The 27,587-nt window shown below is 45.3% G+C and overlaps 2 protein-coding genes across 9 annotated transcripts in view; one reads left to right on the forward strand and one right to left on the reverse strand.

Moving 5' to 3' along the window:
- Positions 1-24,713, reverse strand: part of TTC38 (tetratricopeptide repeat domain 38) — a 256,120-nt gene extending 231,407 nt beyond the window's left edge. The window contains exons 1-2 of one of the 2 annotated variants that reach the window (XM_083503399.1): positions 24,609-24,713; positions 22,859-23,000 (exon numbers count right to left, since the gene is read on the reverse strand). In XM_083503399.1, coding sequence (XP_083359525.1) covers positions 22,859-22,987 — 129 coding nt within the window. In that variant the 5' untranslated portion in view covers positions 22,988-23,000; positions 24,609-24,713. Of the gene's footprint in view, positions 1-22,858; positions 23,452-24,608 lie in introns of those variants that run through there. The other variant, XM_083503400.1, reaches the window with a different exon arrangement.
- On the forward strand, positions 1,906-27,030 carry CDPF1 (cysteine rich DPF motif domain containing 1). Of its 7 annotated transcripts, XM_083503305.1 has the most exons (5): positions 14,320-14,523; positions 15,035-15,562; positions 19,269-19,485; positions 21,155-21,266; positions 23,467-27,030. In XM_083503305.1, the coding sequence occupies exons 3-5, from the start codon at positions 19,373-19,375 to the stop codon at positions 23,623-23,625; spliced, it is 384 nt and encodes a 127-aa protein (XP_083359431.1). In that variant the 5' UTR covers positions 14,320-14,523; positions 15,035-15,562; positions 19,269-19,372; the 3' UTR covers positions 23,626-27,030. The 7 variants fall into 7 exon arrangements, 4 of the variants coding, with proteins under 4 accessions (XP_083359431.1, XP_083359433.1, XP_083359432.1 ...); XM_083503307.1 differs by lacking the exon at positions 15,035-15,562; XM_083503306.1 differs by lacking the exon at positions 14,320-14,523 and having other exon boundaries at positions 15,537-15,555.
- Positions 27,031-27,587: the final 557 nt, after the last annotated feature.

Below are 27,587 nucleotides of genomic sequence, written 5' to 3' on the forward strand. Positions count from 1 at the left end.
AGGCACTCTGCAGGCAGCTGCTTTTGAAGATCATCCAGAAATTTCAGTTGACGCAATTGTAGCCAGATGTTGGAGCCAGATTGTCAGAAGTAAAGGTAAAGGACCCTTAGATGGTTGAGTCCAGTCAAATTTGACAATGGGGTGCAGGCCTCATCTCACTTCAGGCTGAGGGATCCAGCGTTTGTCCGCAGACAGCTTTCCATGTCATGTGGCCAGCAGGACTAAACCACTTCTGGCGCAATAGAACACCGAGACAAGGGCCAGAGTGCATGGAAACGTTGTTTACCTTCCTGCTGCAATGGTACCTATTTACTCGCACTGGTATGCTTTCAAACTGCTAGGTTGTCAGGAGCTGGAACAAAGCAATGAGAGCTCACCCCATTGCATGGACTCGAACTGCTGACCTTCCAATTGGCAAGCCCAAGAGACTCAGTGGTTTAGACCAGGGTTTCCCAACCACTGTTCCGCGGCACACTAGTGTGCCGCGAGATGTTGCCTGGTGTGCCGCGGGAAAAATTAAAAAATTCGAAAGATTTTTTTTTTAAGTCAAATTTTCGATTGGGGCGCCGTCACTAGATGACCCCTGGGGTTCCCTCCCTCCCTCCCGCTCTGCGCCTCCCTCCTCCTCCTCCTCCTCCGGGAGGCCCTTCCTGGCTCTCGGCCAAGGCTTGGCGGCTGCCACTCACTCACTCGCTCACCCACCCGTCCCTCCATCCCTGCACCCGGCCTCTCCCCCTCCGTCCCCAGCGCGGGGGCTGCCGGGATCCGTAGTCCCCTCGCCCTTGGGCTCCGCGCCCACGCGGGGTGCGCGAACTACGTTTCCCAGCGTGGCCTGGCGGGCCGGGCGTTTTGTTTGAAGCGCTCTTCTCCCGGCCATGGAATGAGCGCAGCGGCGGCGGCCGGGCGGGCAGGGGCTCTTCCGCGCAGACCCCGCGCAGCCTGCCTGCGGCCCTGCGGAGATCGGGCGGCAGGATGGAGCCCGGGGATCCCCGCGGAGGCGGAGCGGCAGAGGCGGAGGCTGCCCCCCAGGTAGGGCTGCGTCGGGGGGGGGTTATTTGTGCAATGCTGCATCTGCGCCGGAGGGGACGCATTGGACCGCGGGGAGACCCCTTGGCGGGCGTGCAAGGCAATGCATGCGTGCAGGCGTTGCATGGAGTGCAGTGCAATGCAATGGCAACGCGGCACCCTGCATGCATGCATGCAACTTCCACCGGCGCTCCGGACTTGGCAGGTGAGGGGGGTCCCCAGTGGGCGGCAGAGAGAGCCGGGAGGGCGAAGGGGAGCCAGGGGGAGCAGCGCTGCTCCCCGAGCCGAGCCCGGGGGGAAACTTCAGCGTCGTTGCGCCGGGTGTTGGAAGCGGAGGCTGGCGGGGGCCCCTCACCTGCAAAACCTGGTCGCCTCTCATATATTTCGTGCATTGCATTCATCGCCCGCTTTCTCCTCCAAGGAGCTCCCGGGGGCGCGCGTGGTTCTCCCCGTGTTATCCTCGCAACAACAGCCCTGCGAGGTGGGTCAGGCGAGTGGCCCAAGGGAGCACCCAGGGATTGTCCTGGCCAGGTGGGGTGATTTGAACCCTGCTCTCTGCCCGGTCTTCGTCCTCATTTAGCCCCCACATGTGCATGACTGTGCATGACTGAGGTTTTCCCCCCTTCGTCTTGGCTATGGTGTGAGTCTGTGCTGTTAATTAATGGGGTTCTGCCTTCGGAGAAGATGAGCCAGCCCTCAAGGAGGTGATTATGTAATTTGCTAGCAATTCATGTCCCTCCCGGCGTGACGCTGCGCGCTGACGTCACGGGGCTGTAATGGTGGTGTGCCTCGAGATTTTTTTCATGAAACAAGTGTGCCTTTGCCCAAAAAAGGTTGGGAAACACTGGTTTAGACCATAGTGCCAGCCACCCCCAGATGGTCAGAATACATATTGTATCAGTGTATTTCCAGACCCTATTCAAAGTCCTGGTGATTACCTTTAAATCCCTGAATGGTTTGGGCCTAGGTTACCTTACTTTTTGCCTGCAGCTGTATCCACCTATGTGTACTCTATGATCTTGGAGGCCCCGTTGAGATGTCTGCAAGTAAAGATTAAAAGGTTGTTGGGCACATGGAACAGGGCCATTTTGGCAGTGGCCCCAGAGTTATGGGATTCAGTTCCACATTAGATAAGGCAAGCCCCATCCCTCAGTATTCTCAAATGGGTCCCCCCCACAAATACTTTATTATTTTTACTTATTTATATGAGAAACACGAAGCAACAATCAACATTCAGAAATCCCACCCAACCCCAGCAGAGGCAGCAGTTGACTACTTACAATTAACTTGTTCTATCAATGCTGCACGTTGGGTCTTTTAATTTTTTATTTTTTAAAATGGCATATTTATTTCTGGTGCCATTCAGGCACTGGGTCGGGTGCTATCCCTGGTCACATGACAAGGAAGGAGCAAAGATTTCTGAGAAGTGGGCCAGCACATCTCCAGCTTTCTTCTCTGCCTTGTTGACAGTAGCCAGCCTTTTATTTGCTCTGGGCCTTTTTATTTCCTGATCTTATCTTTGTTCTAATTGACTTTAGCCTTATCTGCCTTACTGATTATTCTTCCTGAGCTCCCTCACAGCCCTTCTCCTTGCCCTCCAGAGTGGCTGTGCGCCTTCCCCCACCCACATTTAGTTTCCTTCTGCAGCTATTTTTTCCACTAAACTTTATGAAATTACAAAGAACCTTTCTTCATGTTCCCCCTTTCCTTGCTGCTGCTGTCGGGTGGGAGTGATCAGAGGACATGACGGGGGGGGGGGAGCCTCAGAGTAGTCCTACTGCTTGCCTGCAGTTTCCCACCCAAAATGCTTGCTGTGTGGTTGGTGGCCTTGCGCCCTCACTCCTGGCACAGGTGCCTATCTAGCCTTAGCCCTGCTGAAGGGCTATTTTATTGAGTTATTCCTCTTCTGTACCCAGAAGGACATCAGAGCCAGAGATGGTGGCAGCAACAATACCTGAACCCTCTTGTGGGTCCACGGAAAGCAGTGCAGGAGTCTAAGCATATAGACTGTGCTGCAGAGACACTGTGCTTGCAGAAAAAGGCAGGCTGTGCTGAGATAGAATCAAGAAGAGGGCGACCTGATAAAATCTACTCCTCTCCCTCAGCAAAAGGCTGCAGCGTCCTCTGAAGTGCCTAGGGCACAATTCCAAAAACTGGAGTGGGGGATTACTTCAGCCATCAGAGGAATTACAGTATGTAGTGTTTTTCATTCTTCCTCCTCTGAGGAGGATGAATTTATGGGGTTTTAAGAAACAGCTTCTTAAAACCATCTTCCTGAGACCTTAGGGAACTGCTGCTGTTCAGGTACTATGATCAAGGGAGGAGATTTTTATTTTTATTTTGATGAGCTGGGAAGCATGGATACTGGTTGCCCAGTGATGAGTAGAATTCTAGAATCCCCAGTCATTCACTCTATGGCAGTTGGGGCTATCAGGAGACAGTGGCTGCTTCTGGTCCAAGTTTTTTTTCTCATCCTCAAGATGCACCTTCTATTATTCTTCACTCTCCTCTTCTTAGGCTGGGGTCGTTTTCAATACGCAGCAGCCATGACCCCTTATTTGCTGCTACCTCCATTGCTGGTCACATGCTCTGACCAACAAAACTACATCCATCAGCTACAAGAGGACAAACTCCAGGCTTCATGTCTGCAGGATGGGCATCCTGGGCATAATCATTTAACAGCTGTAAGATTTGTTTCAAGGACTGGGAAGCAGCAGACAGTATTACCATCTGCTCACTGCTGCTGGCACTGGAAGGTTGCTTTCATGTGTAATATGATTCTTTGGTCAGGCCGGATAGTGCTGGGCCCTAAGTTAGCAAGAGGAGACATCCATCCATCCCGCTGCATCCTCATACAGTGTGCGTCACCTTCCTGCACAGCAACTGCATGCCTCCACCGCAACCTGAGCATTGAAGTGTTTGGGCAGGATGTCCAACTCTTCCTGCTTTGGCCGCTCACACGTCCCATCCACGAGTGGCAGCTGGTGCAGCTGGGCTGGTGTGCACACCTCAACACTTCAAGTTGGCGTTATCACTACAGCAGTCGGCAGGGTCGTCTCCTCCCCACCAGCTATCATCCAGATTCTGCACACTTTGCCCACTACCATAGTGGTGAACTGCACCACAAGTGCAAATCCTTCTTCAGCTATCGCCTGACTGTGCATTACACGCACCAAGGGATATATATTTCGTCCCTCCACATTAAGCAGAGGCCCCAGATTAGCCTTAGCCTCGATTTGCAGGTGGAACCCATTCTGCTACACATTTGCAGTACCCATTCCAAATTGCTCAGCATCTCTCATAAGACCATCAGCCTCTCTTGGAGCCTCCTACCTGTCAACTCCCAAAAAATGGCCTACAGACTATGGGATGTTAAGGGTAGAAGGGTCTGGTCTACTTTCTACAATCCGTATGCTCTACAGAACAATTACACTGTTATGCATATCCCACAGCATTCCAGGAAGAAAACAGTGGCCAGTATCTACTTCTGTGTAGACGAGGCGGCCTCTGGGGAGCTAGGTGGAGAACTTGGTTACTCTAATACCACCTTAAATCTAACATCAAAGAGTGAGCCCCGGGCGCACCTCACTCTCAACACACAGAAAATCAAGATGGGCACTTACATTTTTAGCCGCACGCAGGGGCTTTACTATTTCGCCCAAGGAGGAAATGCTGCCAGTTCCTCTGGCAACCTCTCAAGCACGCACTACTTTTTCTATCAGCATCAGTCTCTGTCTTATTTGATCGCAATAGAGTTTATTCAACTACGGTGGTACAAGTTCAGTGTACATCTATACCTTAACAGGAAAGGAGCCCTTCTGAGTTATTTTTCAAGGAAAGATATAGAAATTCACATTTTCAACAGTGGTCCTTCTTTTTTACAAAGTGTGGTCTATATTGTGTGGTTTATTCCAGTGCAGCACCCTCTCCTTCAATTCAAGTGGGCCTTCAACTTAGAATATTTTGATTCAAGGAAAGAATACCTCTTTTGGAACAATACCTATGCTTACAGGGATCATGTCAGAAATGCTGCCCAATTCATTCCTCATACAGTTTTACCTTTCAACCCTGCCCTGTATGCAGGGTATGTAGCCCAAGTAAACTGCACAAGAACTGGGAATACTCAAGCTGCTTTGAAAGCTACAGTCCACACTTATGCTTCAAAGACTGTGGAATCCACAGTGACTTGCCTTCAAATGAGTTGTTTAATTAAGAAAGTGAAGATCCAGAAACCTCATCCTAAAAACTGTATCTTAAACCATATTAAAAGGGTACCATTTACTTTGTCTGCTGACACAGAGGTGAATTGTCCAGGTTCTAAACTACGAGACCTAACCTGGAAAATCTTTAAAATCCCAGATGTGAACAGTACTCCAGACTGGTCAAAACCATTTAATGCACCTGGCATTGGAAGCAGAAATCTTCTCATGTTAGAAGTTCCTGCATCTAGCTTAGATTATGGTTTGTACCTCTTTAATTTTACAGTGAAATTAATTGCAATGGATACTTTGGAGAGTGTGGAAGACTCTGATTCAGTGTTTGTAGCGATTGGACCAGGCAGTCTTGTGGCTGTCATTGCTGGAGGTGCTGTGCAGACAGTTGGTTTTTCTAGCCAGTGGACTCTGGATGGATCCGCTTCTTCTGATCCTGATGCAGCCGAACCCTTTGAAGGACTCACATTTACTTGGTATTGCACTAAACAAAAAACAGACTTTGCATCCATGATCTTAAGTGGAAATGGAAAATGTTATCCAGAACAAGTGGATTTGAAATGGACAGCTTCCTCTGACCCAGTTCAAACAGTTCTACCCAAAACGCTTCAGGAAAATGTTGTTTATTATTTTCTCCTGGTAGTTCAAAAAGGAAGCCGAACAGCTCAAGCTCAGCAAATGATACATGTGCGGCCTGACTCTGCACTGATGCTGAATATTACCTGTATTGAAAATTGTGGTAGGTCAATAATACCAACAGAAAGATTTTGTCTTTCTGGTAAATGTCTAAATTGCAGAAAATCTAGCAGACCACTCTACCATTGGTCACTTTTCTCACCAAGTTCCACCGAAATACATTTTGACTGGGACTCTAAGACTACAACTGGGAGATCAAGTCCATACTTATGTATACGTTCTTTGAGTTTTGTGAATATGAGAGAACAATCATATATGCTTGTTTTAAAAGTGAGCATGTGGAAAGGAGAGTCATCAGTCTATAGTTACTTATTTTTTGTAAACTTTCCACCAGTACCGGGAAAGTGTGTCCTTAGCCCTGCCATGGGAATGTCATTCTTAACAAAATTCATTGTTCACTGTAGTGGGTTTAAAGATAAAAATTTGCCTCTTACATATAAAGTCAAAGCAGTATCAGATAAATGGACCTCTACTAGACTACATTCTCCACACAACGGTATATTGGGGACAATTGTGTATTGTGGGCATCAGCCTAAAACTCCACCAACTTTTTTACCCACTGGTGCTTTAACAGTATATGTTGAAATTTATGATTCACTTGGAGCATACTCCCAAATAACTTTACAGACAACAGTGAATAGTCCATTGAAAGGTAAGCAAAATGATGCCATAATAAATGAATTACATGATTTAACCCATGGACCCACAGCTCCAATAGCATATTTTCTCAAAAGTGGAGACTATTTTAGGGCAGGTTATTTTGTCTACATGGTGGCTTCTACTTTAAATGATATTGAAACCTTGCAAAAATTTCATTCCTCTAAAACTGAACTGCGGGAAATCCTTCTAAATAGGTCTGCAGCTATCCCTACAATAGACGTAACAGGGACAAACCAAATGATCTCAAGTATTTCTCAGATAACACAGGAAACCACTGAAATAAATAGGAAATCGCAACTACTTGCCATCAGAAAACTCAAAGATTTAAGTGAAGAAGTGCAAAGGCAGAGCAATGACAACCTAGGTTCTAAAGAAATAGAGGTTCTTTGCACTAGTATTTTTGCAGGGTTGTCCAATGTCCTGAAAGCTGCTCTGTTAGAACATAGAACTGTTCACAAAAATGGGGTTAAGGAAACCATCTCTGTCAGTGAGATTTTAGCGGACCTAATTTTACAAGGTAAAGTTCCTGGAGAGAGTGAAACTATTATGGAAGCCAATGGTTGGAGCATCACATTAAGAAAAGATGAAAAGTGGGATGTTATCAGTGCTTTCTCAAAGAGAAAAGACTGCAGGAACTGCTTTTATCCCAAAATGAGACAGGAGAACAATGAATTACCAGTGGATGCTGTGATCTCCACTGTTGTTTATGAGTTTGACAAGAATCCTTTTCCTTGGTTGCCAAATACAGATAACATTGGCACAATGGTGACTGGATTCAAGATGACAGGGACCAAATCTAATGGTGACATGCTTGGAATCATGCCTGATACAGCAGAAATTATAATGACCAGAAAAAATGAAGAAACTGTCATCTTTGAGTTGATGATGGGACATGGCAGCAAACTCCCTAAAACAACTGGAGAATTTAGTTTTGAAGTCTGTAAGAATTCCAAAGATATTTTCATTCAGATTATGCCAAAACTAAAGGTCACTTTCCAGGCATTTGTATACCTAGGTTTAAGGAACAGCAATCTTGCTGTAGCGGCTTTTAGTATTTTCCATAACAAACCTGCAATACCAAGGAGAAATATCTCCAGTAATAATGGCTGTGCACTTCAGACTCCGTACATATTTTGTCTTTCCCAGACATTGCTCAGAACAATATTCCAAGGCAACAGTGCAAAACAACTGAACATATCCATTGTTTTACAATCCGACCTTTCTGTAAGTCAGCTAGTTGGCATTGTGATTTTTACTGCCAACTGCTTACACATGGATGGAGTCCAAAGTCATTGGAAAGAAGACCTCTGCAGCCTTGGCCCTCAGACCAGCTGGCAAAAATTACATTGCATTTGCACAGGCAAAAAGCGTATTCCAAGGACTGCAAATTCTCAGCCAAGAAGAACCTACAGAGATAACATCAACTTTTTGGCTGGAGAAGTAACTGCATATCCCAGTCCAGTAGAAATGAAAAAGGTCCAGTTAACCCAAAACGACAAAAATCCTGTGACAATGTTGACGGTCCTTTTCATTTTGATAGTATACATCTTCTTGGCTATTTGGACAATAAGAAAAGATAGGGCCGATTTGAAGAGCAGAGACCATGCCATAGTCTTGCCAGACAATGATCCTTTTGATCAAGTGTGCTACTTGGTCACAATATACACAGGCAGCCGTTTTGGAGCAGCAACCACAGCCAATGTTTTTATTCAGCTAATCGGCCAAAGTGCTGTCAGTGACGTACATTGCTTAAGACACCCCAAACACCCGACTTTTCTTCGAGGGGCCATTGATACTTTTCTCTTGACGAGTAAGAATGACCTCGGAGAAGTTTATTGCCTTCAAGTCTGGCACAATAACGCAGGTTCATCCCCTGATTGGTTCTTGAGTAGAGTCAAAGTGGAGAACATATACTCCAAGCAGTCTTGGGTGTTCATGTGCCGGAAATGGTTTGCTCTTGACAAGGCAGACGGCCTAATAGAGAGGACATTAGTTGTTACTCAGCCAGCAGCACCTTTAAACAAAATTGATTTCTTAATGATAAACATTGCCAATGACCTGGTGGATTGTCACTTATGGTTCTCGATCTTTGCTCCTGTCTGTACAACTTCTTTGAACAGGCTTCAACGGCTTTCTTGTTGTTTAGCAATACTATTGTGCATCCTGCTTATCAACGTTATGTTCTTCAACTCAGATGAGGATCGAAACATGTTTTCTGAAGAGTTACAATATTTGAGATCCATCATAATCGGAATCCAAAGTGCTTTCATTGCTTTTCCTTTGCAAATGATTGTAACAGCTTCCCTGAAATATTCTCAGAAGGAATCTTCATCACTGAATGCAATGGAGACCTACCCTCCAGAATACTCTGCTTTCATGTCTGGGGACTTTCGAAATTGGCAGGAGCGTCTGCAGAAGTGGTACCTTGTAGAAACTGGTTCAAACATCCCAGGACCTAATTTCCCAAGGAGGCCTTCCAGTGTCTCAGAATCATCCGAACTGGAACAATCAAAAAAGATAAAATGGCGACAGGCAGGAAAAAGCTGGACCAACTGCACAATTTCTGAGGGTGATGCAAATGTAATTGCAACAGAAGAGGACATAACCCAAGATTCTAAGCCCAATATCAATTCTAGTAATAATTATGTAAAGAATGATATGTATCCTCAGATAAAACCACCAAACAGTCCCCACATGCTCTTTTATAGAAAGCCACAAATAGTGTTTTCATGGTGGAATCAATCTATTTTGTGGGTGGTGGCCTTGGTCATATCTGCCGTGTCATCATTTTTTATCATATTTTATGGTCTGCACTATGACTATGAAACATCATTCGAGTGGCTAGCAGCATCCACCATCTCTTTTTCTGCATGTGTATTTTTGCTTCAAACTCTGACCATAGGGATTTTTTCAGCCTTGGAGACACTTTATCCCAAATACTGTGAAAATGTTCCATGGTCAAGCAAAAACACCTTCTTAGAAATTAATCTGGAAGATGCAACGATGGATGCTGATGATATGCGAGAATTGCATTATGATCTCGTTAGAGCGAGAGGTACCAAGCACTACCAACCCCTGGAAGAGGATGAAATCACAATTTTTAAGAAAAAACAGAAGATTGAACAACAAGCTTTCATTTTCATAAAGGACATAATATGTCACTTTGTCTTTTTAATTCTTGTTTTAAACATTGCTTACTCAATGGAAAACACTGCTAGTTTTTACTACAACCAGGATATTCAAAACAAGTTCTCTCCGGAGCTTTCAAGTATCACTAAAATAGAGCACATTTACAGTTGGCTTAGCAATGTCTTTCTGCCTTTGATCCACAACAATAACAAACCATCCTATATTTCAGATACCTGGTCCAAAATCCTTGGGTTACCCAGAATGCGGCAAGTTAGAGCAAAGAATACAATAAAAGAATGTTTCTATCCACATAGTTTTGTACATAAATTTGTGATTAGTACAAGCCATTGCCTTCACAAGTATGGCCATGACAGTGAAGAGCAAAGAAACCACTTTGGGTCTTGGGCAAACACAGCCAATAGGTCTGTTTCAAATAATTTTGCCAATTTTCCAGGCTTCACTTACCACTCCCTCCCTGATCCTTGGCAATATAATTCATATGGAGAACTAAACACTTATGGAGCAGGAGGATACACTTTTGATTTTTATCCAGAAGAGCAACTGCATAACTCAACAAAAAGAATCAATGCTTTAAAAGGGAGCAGCTGGCTTGATGAAAATACCTGGGCACTGATAGTTGAGATGACAACTTTTAATCCAGATGTCGATTTATTTTGCAGTATCTCAGTTGTATTTGAGATTTCTAATTTAGGCCCTGTTAACACAAGCTTGATGATCCATTCATACACACTCCCCATTTTCAAGCAGCTAAGTGGTATGAAAAAGTTTGTCTATATAGCTGTTGGCTATATTCTTGTCTTTTACATCATTGATGAATTTTCTGTGGTGGAGCAACAAAGGCTAAAATATATAAAAACTGTTTCAAATTTAATTAATTTTGGGATAAAGGGTGTGTGTGTCTTCTTCCTTTTGCAGCTTGCCTTCAAATTTAAATTGGCTTCTGCAATAACAGAATTGTTTTTACTTCATCCAGATGAATTTGTTCCGTTCCATAAAGTTTCCCATGTTGATCAAACATTGCGGATAACTCTGGGTTTCTTGGTCTTCCTCATAGTTTTGAAAACTCTCCGATATTCCCGATTCTTTTACGATGTGCGCCTGGCTCAGCGATCTATTTTAGCAGCCCTTCCTGGCATCTGTTCTATGGCTTTGGTGGTGGCGGTGTACTTCTTTGTATACATGGCATTTGGTTACCTGGTATTTGGACAACACGAATGGAATTACAACACAATGACTCATTCTGCTCAGACAGTATTCTCTTACTGTGTTTCGGCTTTTAAAGACACTGCCTTTACATCCAATAGGATTCTGGGGGGTCTCTTTCTAGCTTCATTCATGATGGTGATGATCTGCGTTTTGATCAATTTATTTCAAGCTGTGATTATGTCTGCCTACGAGGACATGAAGCAACCCGTCTATGAGGAGCCCTCTGATGAAGCAGAGGTAGTGAATTTTCTGTTTCATAAGATTCGCAGGGTCTGGTTTTTTGTAACCTGCAGGTCAGCGTCCACAGCTGAGGCAGAGCTTTTCAACAGAGTTCTGTTTGGGCACCCTGAGAGGAAAAGCACACATCACCTGGGGCTCAAAGCCAGAAAAATAAACGGCAAAAAAATGGTTTATCTTGTCATTTGATTCTTAAGCTGGCTTTTTCAAAACTGAATGAAAACTGCACATTTAAAAAGACAGAAAGGAAGAAGTAAGGAAAAATGGATTGCTCCGAATATTAACCAGTGCTAATTCCTAATGAAACTGCTTTTCAGTGCCGCCCTCCACATCATCCCATTTATTCACAGAAGCTATTATGGAATGATTACACTTAATTAACTGCAAGCACTCCCATACCACTAGTCTGGATGAAGAACCAGTATCGGTGTAACCTCAGTTTCTTACACCTCCACCCGTGCCTCCCTCAACCTCTCTTGCCAGGTGAGAAAACAAGGAGGGAGGGTGTTATAAAACTGCAGGAAAGGGTTGGGGAACAGGTCTTTGGTGTATGTATCCTGCACTCAAAAACCCTGTTATTATTGTTGTTGTTTCAAATAGAGATTTCATTTGGGTGATCTAATTTATTATCTCTTCATCTCTTAAAATACAGCAATATACAATGTCTGAGATGAGAGGGTGTGTGTGAAGTGTAATGAGTGCCTTTTTGCCAAAGAGGAAGACTGTAACCTTAATAGTAAAACTGTCCTGTCATTTGCATGAGGCGTCTTGTTTGCTTCACTATTTTATTTGTGTGTCATTACTACTATTATTTTACAATTACTTTGTGGCATTATTAATATCAGGCTGGATCAATTGCAGAGCCATGAGGGGTAATAGCATTCAGGAATGAAACACATTGCCCTTGATTTCATCTTTTGTACCCCATATGTTTGTCGGACTACTGTGCCATGCATGTGCTTATGCAGATGCAGCGGAGCATGCAAATAGCTATGGTGTGCACAGACTGTACAGTACTCATGTTGACAAATGCAGTATATATGCTACTGAATCTAGAGACCAGCCCACTAATTCATGGGTTATTAAAGATATTTCAGAAGAACCCTATTGTGTAAGGCTACCCCAACCCCTGCTCATGGCACCCCTAGCAACTGTGTCTTCAGCATACATAAGAAGTAAAACTACACATCTAGAGGGCTTCCTCTGAAGAGGTGTTCCTGATTGGGCCAGGCCCATCACCACCAGCCTTTGCCATGGAGCAGCTCTGCATGTGTACATCAGTTTGCATGTGCTCCTGGGTGAGTGGGAGGCCAATCGGTGTGTCAGCAATGGGAGCAATGGGGTTAGCCCATGCAACCCTGCAACTCCTTTGAACCTGGTTAGGGATACTTAGCAAAGTGAAACGTGGTACATATGTGGTCCAATAAATATTGAACACTAAAAGTCTAGTATGAGGCAGGACATAAAATGCTCTGCCTATGTTACTTCCACACTAGCTGAAATTCTGGCATTTGGTATAGACAGAGTGGGGGGGGGGTCCATTCCTTTTACAGATGTAAAGGTGCTTTTGGATGGAAATTGCTGATTTCTTTACCTTCTCATTCCACTTTTATCAGAATATCATTTAGTACAGCACCATTCCTTACAGATTTATACATTTTTACATCTATGGTATCCAGGCACCACCAATGCATGGCGCATAACTGAAAGTGCCTATTTTTCCCTCCCTCCCTCCCTGCCCTTTCTCCACGCTTCCCATATGCTGCACTTCACAGAGCATGTACAAAAATGACCAAGCTAGGAGTATTTTTTTGTAATTGTCTGGCCACGGAAAGCATCTGAGTGTACCATGGATTGTGCAATTGTTGTGCACAATTCTTGCTGCCCTTGCACGTGTGTGTGCTTAAATAGGAGCTGAGCAGAACTTGGCCACCAGCAACAAGCCCGGCCTGGAATGTTTTACAGTGCTTGTCGTCATTCCCTTGCCCAGTGTAGTGGACTGAGTGGGCAGTTTGAGGCTACATGGCAAAGGGCAAAGGGCTTGCTTGACCCTTCCTTGCTGTCCCCCTCCCTACTGCCCCTTTCCTTTTACAAACTTAACACATCCCACCAGTGCCACAAGAGAATCACAACCAGTCAGACTTGGTTTCTGCAGGAAGGGAAGGAGGCACTACTGAGGAGCCAGCCCATTTCACCCCAAGCACCTTTGATGCCTCACCTGTTTTGCAAACTTTACACACATGAACAGAGTTGAGCAGCAAAATTCCAGGTTAGACTTTTTAATGGTGCACAAGTCCTGCTCCACTGCTACAAAGATGATAGATAGATAGATAGATAGATAGATAGATAGATAGATAGATAGATAGCTGGATAGCTGTGCCAAACCAGAGCTGAGGAAGCATGGCAGTAGAGCAGCTCTCCCAAGAAATGCCACAAAACACGTCAGACATCAATCGCCTCCCCAAATCAAATGGTTCCACTTTGAAACAGCTGCAGCTTTGAAGCTTTTGCCCCTACGCCACCCTTAACTGCACAAACTAGATCCCCTCCCCCAAGGAAGGGTGGGGAGAAATGGGATGCTGTTGACTCCAGCACAATGTTGTGTGGATGCCACCCCCAAATTAGTGCCCTCCACCTCAGAGGCTTTGCAGTGGCCACCAGAAATGTTTCTGGAAATGAGAAAAAAACTTATGATAGGAGGGGAAACTATTAAGTTACATCATCACATGTCTTAACAATCAAACTAAGAGCCAAAGCAACAGAATACAGAATCCTGGCTAAAATTAGTCAGTCGAGCCAAGTTTTCCTATCTGCAGATTTTACTGAAGAACTATTGTTTATCTTTACTGAAGAATTAGAGCTGAACCTTTACAAAATGATACCCCTTTAAAGTTTGTATTGAGCTTACGGTTTCACACCTGCAGCTCCCCAATTCTCCAAGTAGTGAGGGCATTTCCAAGGGCAGCTGCTACAGGGGTGTGTTTGTAATCAGTCAACATTGACAGTCAGCATCACTAACCACTTGCCAAGACCCACACCTCAGCCCAGGGCCCACTGCCAACTCTTAGGGCTCCCGGCCCTCCTGCTGCCGCTGCCGGCACATACATGCCTACCCACCCTCTCCAAGCAAGCGAGCTCTGAGAGGAGCAAGGAAAAGAAGCAGCAGTCTCCCTTCCTCTCTAGAGAGACGTTGCCAATGAGCCTGCAGGGAAGATCTATTCAGGCATGCTAATTCAGGGCCAGCCCAAGACATTTTGGCACCAGAGGCGAACCAGAAAATGGCACCCCCCCCCGCCAGGGAACTAGAGGCTGAGTGAAGATCTACATCAGGAACAAGGTGAAAATCTCTTTGCATTTAGTGTCAATGAAAATCACTCAATGCAAAATAATAATAATAATAATAATAATAATAATAATAATAAAACCTCCCCATGTCAAAGAGAAAAACAACTACCAGACTTTTAGAAGACATTTGAAGGCAGCCCTGTATAGGGAAGCTTTTAATGTTTAATAGGTTATTGTATTTTAATATTCCATTGGAAGCTGCCCAGAGTGGCTGGGGAAACCCAGCCAGATGGGCAGGGTATAAATAATAAATTTATTATTATGATAATGTGAAATTTGATGACAATGTATTGAATTCCGCCTCCCTCAAAAACTGGTGTGGCCAGGTTTATTTTATACCTGTGGAGGGACTAGAACGGCACTGGTTTTTATCACCTGCATGATTTAGTTTAGATTCTTGCCTTGCAGGGGGGGGGGGTGGACAACTCTATGATTTCCATGGAGTCTAGACCTGTCCCTTTCAGCGGGATTTAATTCCAATGGGTATTTTTTATTGCTTGCAGACTTCACTTCCGCTGGTCCTATTTATAGGTTTGCTCGGAAATGAAGTCCTGGAAGTGGGACTTGCGTCCGAGGAAGGGAACTATCTCAGAATTTGAAGGCGTCAAGGCGGCCGCGAGAGGCCTCTGGTTCCCCGCGGGGCGACTGCAACGTTTCTGCTTCCCCGACGGGAGCCTTTCTCTCGCGCTCGTGCTTTAAAAGGAGGGGCCGGATCCGAGGCCCAGGAAGCGGCTGCCGAGCCGGGAGAGCCGCGCGGCGCTGCTGCGGCTTCTGGATTCATTTTTACAGGCGGCTCTGACTCGAAGCTGACTTAAGGAGGGAAGGGGCGTTGCACTGAGCATGAGCTGAAGCCCCGCCTTCTCTTTCTGCCGGCAGCTGCCTGGTCCTGGCCGCTGCTTCCTCGGAAGTAAAGGTCTTTTGTTTGCAGCAGCGCTCGTCTCCGAGCAAAACGTGGGCGCAGAGAGACTTGGTGGCTCCTCGCTGGGCCGCGGACCTTAGGAAGCGGCCCCTTCGGCCAGGGAGCCCCGCGCGTAAGTGACACTTCGGACTCGACTGCTCTAGGGCGGAATCGGGGCCCGCCTTGCTGCCGGGAAGCGCCAGGGGGGAAGAGGTTTGGCGAGCGAGGGAGGAGACTCCTGGCCCTCGGAGGCGCGTCTCCCTCTTGCCCTCGGAGTGCACATGTCAGAAGTGTCTCTTCCTTCCCGCCGCGTCTTAGTCAACCCTCGAGAGTCATCTAGTGGTTTCAACATGCGGCCCCCCCATCCAATTTGAAACCATACCGGCCCCCGCTTCACTTTGCCAATGTGCTGGCAGTTTTATTGCGGCTTTGTGAGTTTTCTCACGGGGAGGGGGCGGGGCGGGCGGGATGCGCACCGGGAAGTCCTGTTCCTGCCCTCTAGAGGGCAGCGGTGCTCACACCTTCGCAGGGCATCCTCTGGCATTCACGGGATTCTTGAATGAGCTCCTGACCTTGACTGCAGGGCTTGCCAAACTTTGTGGACCAAGAGGCACATAGCGAAGTTTGAGAAAATGCTGCGGGTACCACAAACTGGCTGCTATTTGGGGTTTGTGGCATAACAAAATTAGAAGAGGGTCGTTTGCTGTTGCTCTTCACACCCAGCCAGCGTCAGGTGGTAAGTCTGCAAGGTCCTGCTGGAACCAGTCTCATCACCACACATGCCTCTTCCTCTCTCCCTCCCATTCACAGGTCACAAATTCATGCTCTTGGTCTTTCTCACCTGCCTGCACCTCTCCATCTCTGTTTCTGACGCAGAGCACACATTCAGAAAAGGTGCCTGCTGTCAGCTCCACAAATGCTGGTGGGTTACAACCAGCTGAGCATATGGGATTATCCCTGTCACTTCTCCCTCAGCTAGTATTGCAATGCCCCTTTTAAAAAATAAATATCTGATACCTTCATTTTACATTTGCAAATTGAGTTACTTAATATAATTACCAATAAATGAAAAAATGATGATGAGCACACCAACTCCAAATATTTACATTGTATTAGCTGCATATATGCCAACCATAGAATGCACATCAACGGCAAAACATGGAAGTCAGCTATTTTATCAACTCTTAGTCAATGAGGAGGGGACTTCCATGTTTTGCCGTTGATGTGCATTCTATGGTTGGCATATATGCAGCTAATACAATGTATGTTCTCTTCAAACTTCTTATTTTATTGCTCTCTAACAACCAGCGGCGTAGCGTGGGTTGTCAGCACCCGGGGCAAGGCAAGTAATTTGCGCCCCCTAACCCGGGGCAAGGCAAGTAATTTGCGCCCCCTAACCCCTAACCTGCCGCTGCTGCCAGCTTCTTCTTGCTGCTGCCTGGGCTGGAGTATTTATGGTAAGGTAGCCACAGCGGCGGCGGGTCCGTGTCAGGTGATCTGAGGCGAGTTGCCGCTGGCGCTGCTGCCCAAACGACGCCGCTTGAGGAGGAGGGCAGAGAGGCGAGGAAAATGCAACATGGCCCAGCAGCTGCAGCAGCGGCGGCGGCGGCGGGGCTGTGAGGAGGGGCTGCCTGGCGCACCCTCCGCGGTCCTGACGCGTGGGGACCGTCGCCAGCGCTGAGAGCCGCTGCCAGCTCGTCGGTTCCGCGAGACATGGGGCTTTGCTACAGCCTGCGCCCGAGGCTCTTCGGCGACTCCGGAGGCGGCGAGTGCGCCCCCCCAGATGTTGCGCCCGGTGCGGCCGGCCCCCCCTGCACCCCCCACGCTACGCCACTGCTAACAACATGATTTGAGGGTTTTGTTGCATCCCATTTCCTACTTTCTAATATCTTGGAGACCCCTTTAATCATGTCTGAGTGGAGGTGAGGAGGCAGTTTACACCTTCAGGGGTAGAGGGGGGCAGCTTGATCCTGAGAACACTCTGCTATCCAATGCTGTAAATATGCTAATTGGTCCTCCTTGGCATTTAAATAACCATGTGTGCGAACTCCATGCAGCAGAGGAAGGCCACAAGTGCCAGTATGAATTTAATCTGGTAAAATTAAATAAAGGGTATGGAAGGCCTCCCTGACATAAACCCAAGATTCAGTTCAGGCTTGTCTGTGCAAAGTAAATCTGTTTGTGCTTCCTTAATATGCAGAACAATTAGCTGATAAAGAGCAGCTGTGGAGAATTAAAAGCCACATAAAAATAGTCACTCCTAAAGGGTTGCATAAGAAGATGAGAAGCAAGTAAAACACGATACCTGCCCACTTTACTTTGCTGTTCTATTTGGATTTGTAAGGGAGCTTCTGGAAGGAACCTCCATCCTTACTGGCGCCCAGCTCACACATTCACATGCCTGAAGATTCCCTCCCAGCAGTGCACATGTGTTATGTGGGCACGGCATGCATCGGCCTCTATGCCTTTAGGCTTGATTTGTGTGACTATCCTCCCCTCCCCCACAACACTTTTGAGGGTGAAGGACATTGGCCCAGCATGTTCAAGCATCGTATCCCAGTGCTCCCACCCTGTGGAAATAACAACCCTCAGTTGGTTGAGCATATAAACTGGGCGCATGGTGGTAAATAGCATGTCTTCTAGTGCAAATAGTTGTATGATAATGACAGTCTCCTACTGGTTCAACATCATGCTGTCTTCTCAGTGAAATCTCATTATACTCTACACCAATCATGGTTAACTCGTTTAAGGATTTCACGTGGAGCCACCTAGACTGTCACGGCAGTTGCACAACACAGCCCTGTTGCGACTAAATGCTCCACCTCCATTTCTTTTTAATTAAACAACAACAACACCAATCCCTGCTATACATTCAAAATTAGAACACCAGAAGGAGATTTCTGACTTATTTCCCAGGTACACTAAGTTTGTAAGTGCTGAGAGTTTTGGTGCATAGTCAATACAGTGGTACCTCGGTTTACAAACTTCATCTGTTCTGGAAGTCCGTTCTTAAAACCGTTCTTAAACCGAGGCGCACTTTCCCTAATGAGGCCTCCCGCTGCCGATGCCCTTCCACCGTTCGGATTCCGTTCTTAGACCGAGGTAAAGTTCGCAAACCGGGACACAATTTCCGGTTTTGCAGAGTTCGTAAACCAAATAGTTGATAAGCAGGGCTGTTCTTAAACCGAGGTACCACTCTATTTAGTCCCCACTTCAAATCTCATATCTGGCATGAATTTACAGGTGATCTTTGGCAAGCTATTATAACTCCTTAGCCTTAGCACTCATGTATCCTACACATGCCTACAAACTGCAATATGGAGATACTCTCATCTACAAGATTGTAGTAATGAATAAGCTAAAACCTGTAACCTGATCCCCATGCGCTCCTGTAACCAGGCCTGTCCGTCATTCTTCTTCCTCTTCCTCCCTGCCTCCTTTCCTCTGCTGTCTCTTCTGTACCTGTTGGGGGAAGAGTCCTTTCCTCCTCACTCTTTGTAAAAGGTTGCGTCTGCTTTGAACACTCAAAAGTTCTAGGTTTGTCTTATCCCCAGCTGCTGACCCCAGAATATTTGGTGACATGAGTTCCACACATTTTCAGAGTAAGCAAATAATAACTCCCATCTGAATTCCACACTGGCTGTTATGAAACGGCTGACTGTTTTGAGCAGATGAGAAGATCCCTATTTCAATGAAAAGCCCACCTCACCCCACCTTCTGTTCCCCGTATGGTGGCCAGCCAGATGCAAGGCCGACACTGGAGGTAATTAAGACCCAGGGCTGTGATTGGTCCCCCTCCCCCTCCCATGGGGTGCTGCTAATACAAGTCTAGCTTTCAGTTTCAGGTGCAGCACATGTGGACCACTCTGGACAGTCCTGGACCAGCTGAGTGGCTCCACGTACAAATCCATCTGTTTGGGCATTTGGTCGGCAGCATTCTGAGATGAAGTGCAGCAAGGAGTCCCAGTGCTGTGGCACTTTTGAGTGTGAGTTGTGTGGATTAACTGCCCCGTACAGCTACTACGGAGAGAAGCCTCCAAATGCTGCCTGTGTTACGTAAGTACATCTCTTACCACTTACTCCCTGTGCTGTCCACCAATGATAGTATCTCCACTAGGGCAAGCAGCTCCTTTGAATGATCAATGCCATGTAGCCGAGGGCCAGTGGCTAGCCCAGAGGTGGGAATTTCAGCCACCTGGTCTCTTTTTGCAGTGATTTGCAGAGCAGCTGTGATGGGTGTTCCCCAGCTGCCCTTCCCTTCCTTTGTCTGCTGCTTTCTCCTTGCTACACCCCAAGCAGATTTTCCTATGAAATTGGGAAAAGTAACAGTTTCTGTGTGTAAGCACTTCCCCACACCTGTGTCTTCTGAAAACTAGGTCTGCACCTGCACAGAGAAAGGGAGTCCCAGTCATGTGTTTTTTGCCAAATGTGTAGCTAGGACTGAAATATTTGAGGAGTCTTGCTTTCAAAAAAGTACAAAGAGGCTTGTGGCACCTTCAAGATGAACTGATGTCGGGCCTCTAGCCACATAAAGTAGGAATGTGGCAAACAGGCATCCAAGAACTACTGGTTCTTATAAGTTCACTTCTCAAGAGATCCAGAAATTATACTTGGTGAGGGTCTCAAGAATTCCCTTCTAGAAATCCTGAGGTCTGCTCACTGTTTCCTGAGAACTGAGAATGAAAGTTCCAGAGTGTGACCTATAGCTCTGGCCTTACTGCAAAGTGATGCCCTCCAGATGTTTTCGGCTACAACTTCCAGCGGCCACAGTCAGCCGTGGTCATGCTGGCCTGTGCTGAAGGGAGTTGTCGTCAAAACATCTGGAGGGCACCAGGTTGCCGAATCCTGCATTATGGATTCAAGAATGGCTTGCTCATAAGACAGCGGAAACTGCTGCCATCTGACATGGGACACAGTTTTATTGAGAGCTTGATATTTAATGGGGACCATGTTTCTATCCCTTCCTTTTTGCAGGGAGTGGGGAGAAGGATCATTTTCAATTAACCTGTCAGTGATAAACAAAACTGTTCCTTTGCCTCACAGTGACCCTTCACTGTTTTCCAGCTGCATTCAAGAGTCCCCTAGTTTCATGAGGAGAAAATCTATTTTGGTCCCTGGAGCATTCAGCATCTGGTGTCTGCCAAAGGCAGGCAGGGTTGGGGCCGGGTTGTTCTGTGCCCTTTGGGAGTGTGAGAATTGTCCTTTGGAAACAGCAGGTTAATTCCAGAGAGGGCACAAAACGGTTGCCGTCTCTGGCAGATCCCTTCTCTTCTCTTGCACCTCAGCTGCGCACTCCTATTTGCCTGTGTCTTGGCTCATGCACGGAGTTGGTTGCTGAAGGCCGGAAAGAAAGCAACTCCCGACATCCCCACTGTTGTGGTTCTTGCTGGGAGGGGGTGTGGCGCTCTGGAGCCTTTGCCTCTGTCTTGAGAAAGTCAGCTGAAGAGGGGAGCTTAGGGAAGGATTCAGCCAAAGCTTCACTTTTGAGGGAGGTCTGGTATGCTGTTTCCCACAGTGGTGAATGGAATGCCTGTGGGAAGGGCATCATGCCTCTCCTCTGGCTCTGCCCTGACTCAGTGCCATTAGCGCTGCAGCCCTTTACTCACTGCAGATACAGTCCCTGTTGAATATTAGCCACTGACCTGGTCCTTAAGATTGGATATGGGAATGTGAGTTGCTCCTTGCCAGTGCTATCTCTTTAAAATGTGGAATGATTCTTTCCCAGCCTTCTGGAGGAATGCTATGTCATGAAGGATCCATTCACCTCTGACAAGGACAAATTCCTTATACTTGGATCTCAGTGCAGTTTGTGTTGCAAGCATGTGTGTGTTGGCACAGTAAGTAGCACGTGATGCCTGCTGCGTTTATATCTCTGATGTTAGTTTCATAGGCTGTGACCTAGAGGCTGAAAAGCAAGCCAAGTGGAACATAACCTTTTTTCCACCCTTGCTTTGCATTACCTTTTATATCCTACTTTAAAATACAGTTCCATAATTCAGTTTTTTTAATGGCCCTCTGAAGGATCAACACCTTAAGGGCTCCTTTTCTCTGGTCATTTTCTTATCAACAGTTCAGGGTCATTCTGTTCCCGGGCCTTCTGTGAATCTCCTGCCAGGCTCAACAGAAAGTCTTCACCAGCAGGTGAACAATTGGCCATCTCATACTTGCCCTTCAGCTGCTTGGATGTTCATAAATATGCCATGGAACCGCAGGAACTTAACTACTGGGTGGGTGTGTTCGTGATCTCAGGACAGTTGGTACCAGTCACAGTGCCCAGTGTGAGCCTGTTGTTTACATTGCTCACCATAGCAACATACCATACCTAATGCCTGAATGATTTGACCATGAAGGGAATACTTATACTACAAATGTATATTGGTTTTATGCCATTTTCATTTTTGTGACTTCCTCCAAAGAATCCTAAAAATTGGATTTTGCTGAAGCATTGAGAGTGTCCCTTGAGGAGCCCCCAGCAATTCTCCCCTAGGCTGTGTTTCTAGAGCTTTGGGGGGCAACAAGAATTCTGCCATTTATTTTCGTTTGCACAGGACATAGCAAACGGCACAGTCCTTTTTGGAGACTGTTTCTTAGCTTTTGAGCTTTGTTTGGCTTCTTTTGTGATGAAGATCTGTGGGTTGCTTTGGTGTTGCAAGCTTCTCTGGATGTTATCTCCTATAGCCACAATGCCACATGTTGCGTCATGACAGGCAGCCCTTACTTGAAGGAGTTGTGGATATAAGGAACCATTATGAGGCGTTGCAGGAAAAACGGATTTTCCCAAGTTGTGCAACTTGAGGAACTGTTTCATCACATCTGCTACATGCTAAATCTTTCCCTTCCAACTGTAAGATTCTCTGAAAAATGTAATTCATAACCCATTTCTTTCCCCGCTTCCAGTTCTCTAAAATGATATTGAGCTAAGGATTCCAGATTTGTTCGAAGCAAGTCTGATAGGAATCAGTTTTGGCCTCCTCCTGGAACAGATCTTACACCCTTCATTGGCCTATAGCAAAATATATTTATTTAGGCTCGTTATACAGACCTTGCACAAGTTGTAATTGACCAGGGAGCCCTATGCAGTCAGGCCAAGGGTCCATTAATGTTGGCCATAGGTCAACCTTCTGCACTCTGATTCCCTGCATATGTTGAACTCCAGCTCCCACCCGCGCCATTCAACCTGGTCAAGAGTCAGGGGTGATGGGAGTGGTAGTTCCACATGGCTAGAGAGCATGAGGTAAGCTTCCATAAAGGCTGCAGTGAAGATGGTGAGCAGGGCTTGAAAGCAAGAAGAGTGTTGCTGTGTTGTTTGCCCACAGCTTTTGGTATTCAGCTTTTCATTGCCTCTGACCTTGGAGCTTCCATTTAGCCATTGAGAGACTATGGCTTTGCAGATTTTCTTAAATTAAAAAGCAATCCTGTGCACATTTACCTGGGAGAAAGCTCTACTGGACATAGTGGGTCTTCTGAGTAGACATGAACAGGGTTGGACTGCTCTGCCAGTGACCATCACCACGTCTTCTGACCACGATTTCCTTAAGTGGAGGAGGATTGTGGACATCTTAATTCACCTGCTGGATTAAAGAAACCTTTGATCTTATATTTCGCTTCATTAATTAGTCACCCTCAATCCAGCTGCGACCGAGCTACTGCTCCATTGGGTGTGGGCCCAGCAGTGTATTGCACTTGCTGAAAATGGGTGTAGTAAAATGTAGTAAACAAACAGAGGCTGCTTGTTAGGAATGTTTAAAAGAGTTCATACAAGCAGGTGGAGCGCAAGCCACCCCAGATGGCAAGACTGGCTGTTAAATCTTAAGTAGTGGCTGGATCTGTATGTATCTTCATTGCTGAGCACAAGGGGGCTTCTAGAGCGGGAGGAGCAGTCGAGTCCTTTGAGTTTCAAAGCTAAGAAATGAGTTGGTCACAACTATGCCTCATCAAAAGCACTTGGACTAACCTTTTGGCTGGATTGGGGCCATACATAAGAGTAGATGTAATGTGTTGTTTGGTGAGTTTAGGAATTTCTCTGTTCTTTTTCAGGACTGTAGCCTTTTCTACGCAAAAAGATTCTGCCTTCCCTGTCTTAAGTTACACTTAAATGAGTTTCCAGTGGAAATAAGGCAAGATTTGGAAAAGAAAACTCATTCTCAACACCAATCTTCAAAAAAGGGAGATTCCAGGACTTTGAAGAAAAACTAGGTTGCTTTTGGCCCAAGTGTGTTTTTTTGTAACAAATAAATATAAAGCTGTGTCTGATTAATCTCTTCTAGAACCGTTTTTATAAGATAGTTCAGATGGAGGATTTAATTTTCGCACAGAGGCTGCAATGCAGTGTGTCAGCCTGGTGCCCACCAGGTGTTTGGACTAGAGCATCCATCAGCCCCAGGCAGCCCAGCCATGGCAGAAAGCCCCAGTGAAGAAAGTGCGACTAAGCAGTAGGCATGCACTGAACAAGTTTGCACTGCAAGTAAGGAAACAAGCCTGAGCTGTTTTCCTGTTTAGACTTGTTGATTGATTAAAGAGGAAAGTTTTATCACCAGATTAGAAGAATAATGAACTGTGATTACCATACATATAACTAACGAGCATTTATGACTGTTCTATCACCTCTCTGCATATTTTATTAAAAACTTACCACCTGGGGGCAATGAAGGGTCATCATGACTTTCAGCATGACTCCAACTTCTCTGTGCTATCACCACATTTTAACTGTACCTCAGAATTTTTCCTGCTGCTAAAATCTTATAATTATGCCAGGGGGTGTTACCAATAGTTAAATCCTCCAGCTCAACAATGAAAATTGTGTTGGTTAAATTGAACACGCAAGGCAGCTCATTTGCTACCCCTTTATGTCAATCATTGTCATAGCCAGTAGCCAGTAGGTATGCTGGAGAAGGGCTGGTTAAAAACATAAGAAATAAAACTACCAAGATCCTGCCTCATTCAGTGTAGTTCAGGTAGAGCAACAATTCAGCAGTCCATATCTATCAGCCGATGACTATGGAAGCCTGCACTGAAATAACTACACTTAAAGGACCAAGCCCATTCCTAAGGCTCCGTAGAAGCTGCAATTGCACAGGAACTCCCATAAAGTACAGAACAGGATACAGGGTACACCATTCTTCATTTTGCTTGCTATGTTAAAAGGAAGACTTCACCCTCTTTCAGTTGCAAATACAGACCTGCAATTGTAGACATTGCTTCTGAAAGCTGGGAAGTGAAGCAAAGGAAGAGTCCCAGTGATTTGGGAGGGGCAGATCTTCAGTGCCTTTGCTCTTCTCCACAACTGGCAAAACCAGAATTATGCAAAAAAGGATAAAATGAATAATAACGTTAGGGGGAAGCAAAGCCATGCAAATTATGTGGACTGCAGGAGTCTGCTTGTGTTGGAGCTGTATTTTAATAACCATTGCATGACCAGTCTTATCTCTCTTTAGCACACACAGCCTATCCAAACACATCAACAGACAATAGCTTGAATGACCTTCCTCTCCGTCTATCTTGAACATCTTGGCTATTGGATATTAAGCTACATTTTAAGGGCATTTCATAGATAAATATTGCATAGGTGCAATGACTTTAAGTGATGTAGTAGAGCACAACATAGGGGTTTCATACCATAAAGGTTTTGCTGAGAAATTGCAAATGGGTCATTGACAACAGGTGGTGGTGGTGTTTTTACACTTACCCCAGAAAAGAGAACACTAAATTAAATGGGGAAAATATGGGCTTGCATTTTGATTACCATGATGTCATATGGATGCAGCAAAAAACCTTGTGTTTGAGAGCACAGATCCCACAACACACACCTACCTGGAGGCATCCTAAAGGTGCAATCCTAAAACACACACACACACACACACACACACACTGGGAGGTGAGCCCTCTTGAAAACAGAGGGGCATATCTCTAAGTAACGTGCATATAATTTTGCTACTGTGTTAAATGTCACCACCAGAGGGTAGCAAATAAGTCATGATATTGTAGGATTGTTTTTAAAAAATGCACGCTATATTTATGATTGGCTAGCAACAACCCTATATGTTATTTTAGCAAAGTGTAACTTTCAGGGGTTGACTTGGCAAATGTTGACTTTCAGAATATGTCCCAATCCCAAGACTGAATAACTTGCTTAGTGTCAAACAGGTCACACACTACAAGCTTTCTTTAACAAGCACATGTTTTACTACCATCTTCAGAAGTCTCAAATGAATTGGGGGAATAATGAGCAAAGGGATCAAACATCCTAAATTAGGCTCCCAAGAAAGATCAAATACAAAATCCCAATAATACATCTAATTGTAAAGAAACTTTAAAAAAATAAAATAAAATGCAAAACTATTGAATTTTAGAGAAAATAAATTCTCTTTGGTATCTCCTGTTCATATCAGTGGGGATTCTGCAGGAAATTTTCAAGATTGTGGCCTGTCATCTTAGTGCAAAATTTGCTGAACACATAGCATGTCTTCTATACAATGGAGCCACAAATTCTAGTCACACAAAAGTTCAGCAGCCTATGTGACAAGTACTGTGTAAGCCTTGAACTTTAAGCAGCAGCATATGATAGAAATATGCATTTTAGAGTAGAAGGTGCAAATTAAGTGATTTCTGCTATAGATTTAATCTTTGTACTACAAGCAAATAAAGTGGAACTTACAAAACGTCATGGTATGAAGTGCTTCTTTTCCGGATACTTCTCTCTGTTCCTCCACCTGCTTTCCACTCCTCCAACATTCAGCCAATATTGCATGCACACCAAACACTTCAAGTCTTCAGTGTGATGGCTTTTGTTCCTAAATGTTTCGTACTTTTGCAACCGTGCTGGTCCCTCTTGTGTGCAGCTGGTGACATTTTGACTTCAGAGACCAGTGATCATCTCTTTAACATCAGAAATAGAGGAAATAATAGTGATCAAGCATCTACTGCATGCATCGAAGGATGCTTCCACACAAGGCCTTTAAGGGAGAACAGCCCTGTTCACTTTCCCAAGGCTGCGTCTGTCTTTGAGAAATGTAGAAGAGGAGCACAATCCCTAAAGAAATGTAGAAGAGGAGCACAATCCCTAAAGTTATAGATGCCCTTCAAGCGTTAAGAGGTGTGGTTTGGATGTGAGCAGGTGACCCTTTCACAGCTCGTCACACATCAATATAGCCTTTGTGTCAGGCAGCATTTTATCACCTTTAATTTTAAAAGTTGCTCTTTCGTGTAGCACTGTAGTGCTTTGCTATATTAAAAAAAATCGGCAACCTGCCTTTTTACACCTGTCTTGCCCCACCCTCCAGCCCTAGGGGTCTTCATGGGGGAGCTGTTTCTCCCCTCACAGTTCTTCCTCTGGAGAGTCTCTTTGCCATGGTTTCACCTGGGCTGCCCCACCTGCAGCCTGAGGAACCTTCAGAAGGGAGTTGCTGCCACAGGCATTATTTGCAAGGGTATTTTAATGCACTGAAAGATTATGAGTCATGGGGGTGTGGAGTGTGCCTGAACGTAACCCTGCTTAGTTTGTTTCTTGGCTCCTGTTGTTATGAATACTGTTTTATAGCTCATAAATGCAGTATTGATTTCTTAATCAAATAGGACAAATAAAGATTTTCTAGTTTTACAAAAGAACATGCGTTCTCTTTTTTCCAAATTGTAGAATCTTCTTTACTTTTGATGTGAGAATGTGTTTCGAATACTGTTGGGGAAGGAGAAGGGGGGAGAGGTGGGGGAGAGGGAGGTGGGGTGGTAATACTTAATAGTGGGCATATGTGGTTTTACACCCGTGTCACTGGAGTTCTTTCTATTTGATTATACAGCCAAGACAAGCAACCACACCCAACTTCTCTCACTACCAAGGAAAATCACATATGACTTTTGCTTTAATTGTGGTGGTGTTTTCAGTTGTTGCTTTGTTAACAGTGGTTTTTTTTTGGATTGCAATTGTTTCACTGATGATTTGTTAGTTATTCTATGTTATTTATGCTGTTTTTGTGATGTTCTATTGGTGTTTTATCATTTTACTGTTATTTATTGTTTGCAAGCCGCTTTAGAATTCATTTCAACAAAAAGCAGCACAGGAATATAATCAGTCAATTAAGTGCAAGATGCAATGCTTTTTCTTAGAGCAGGCATGTCCCAAATCTGTTTTGGGGCCTAATCTGACCCTTGTGGGTAAAAAAACC

The sequence above is a fragment of the Podarcis liolepis genome (assembly GCF_965112155.1).
Source record: "Podarcis liolepis genome assembly, chromosome: 5".
NCBI lineage: Eukaryota > Metazoa > Chordata > Lepidosauria > Squamata > Lacertidae > Podarcis > Podarcis liolepis.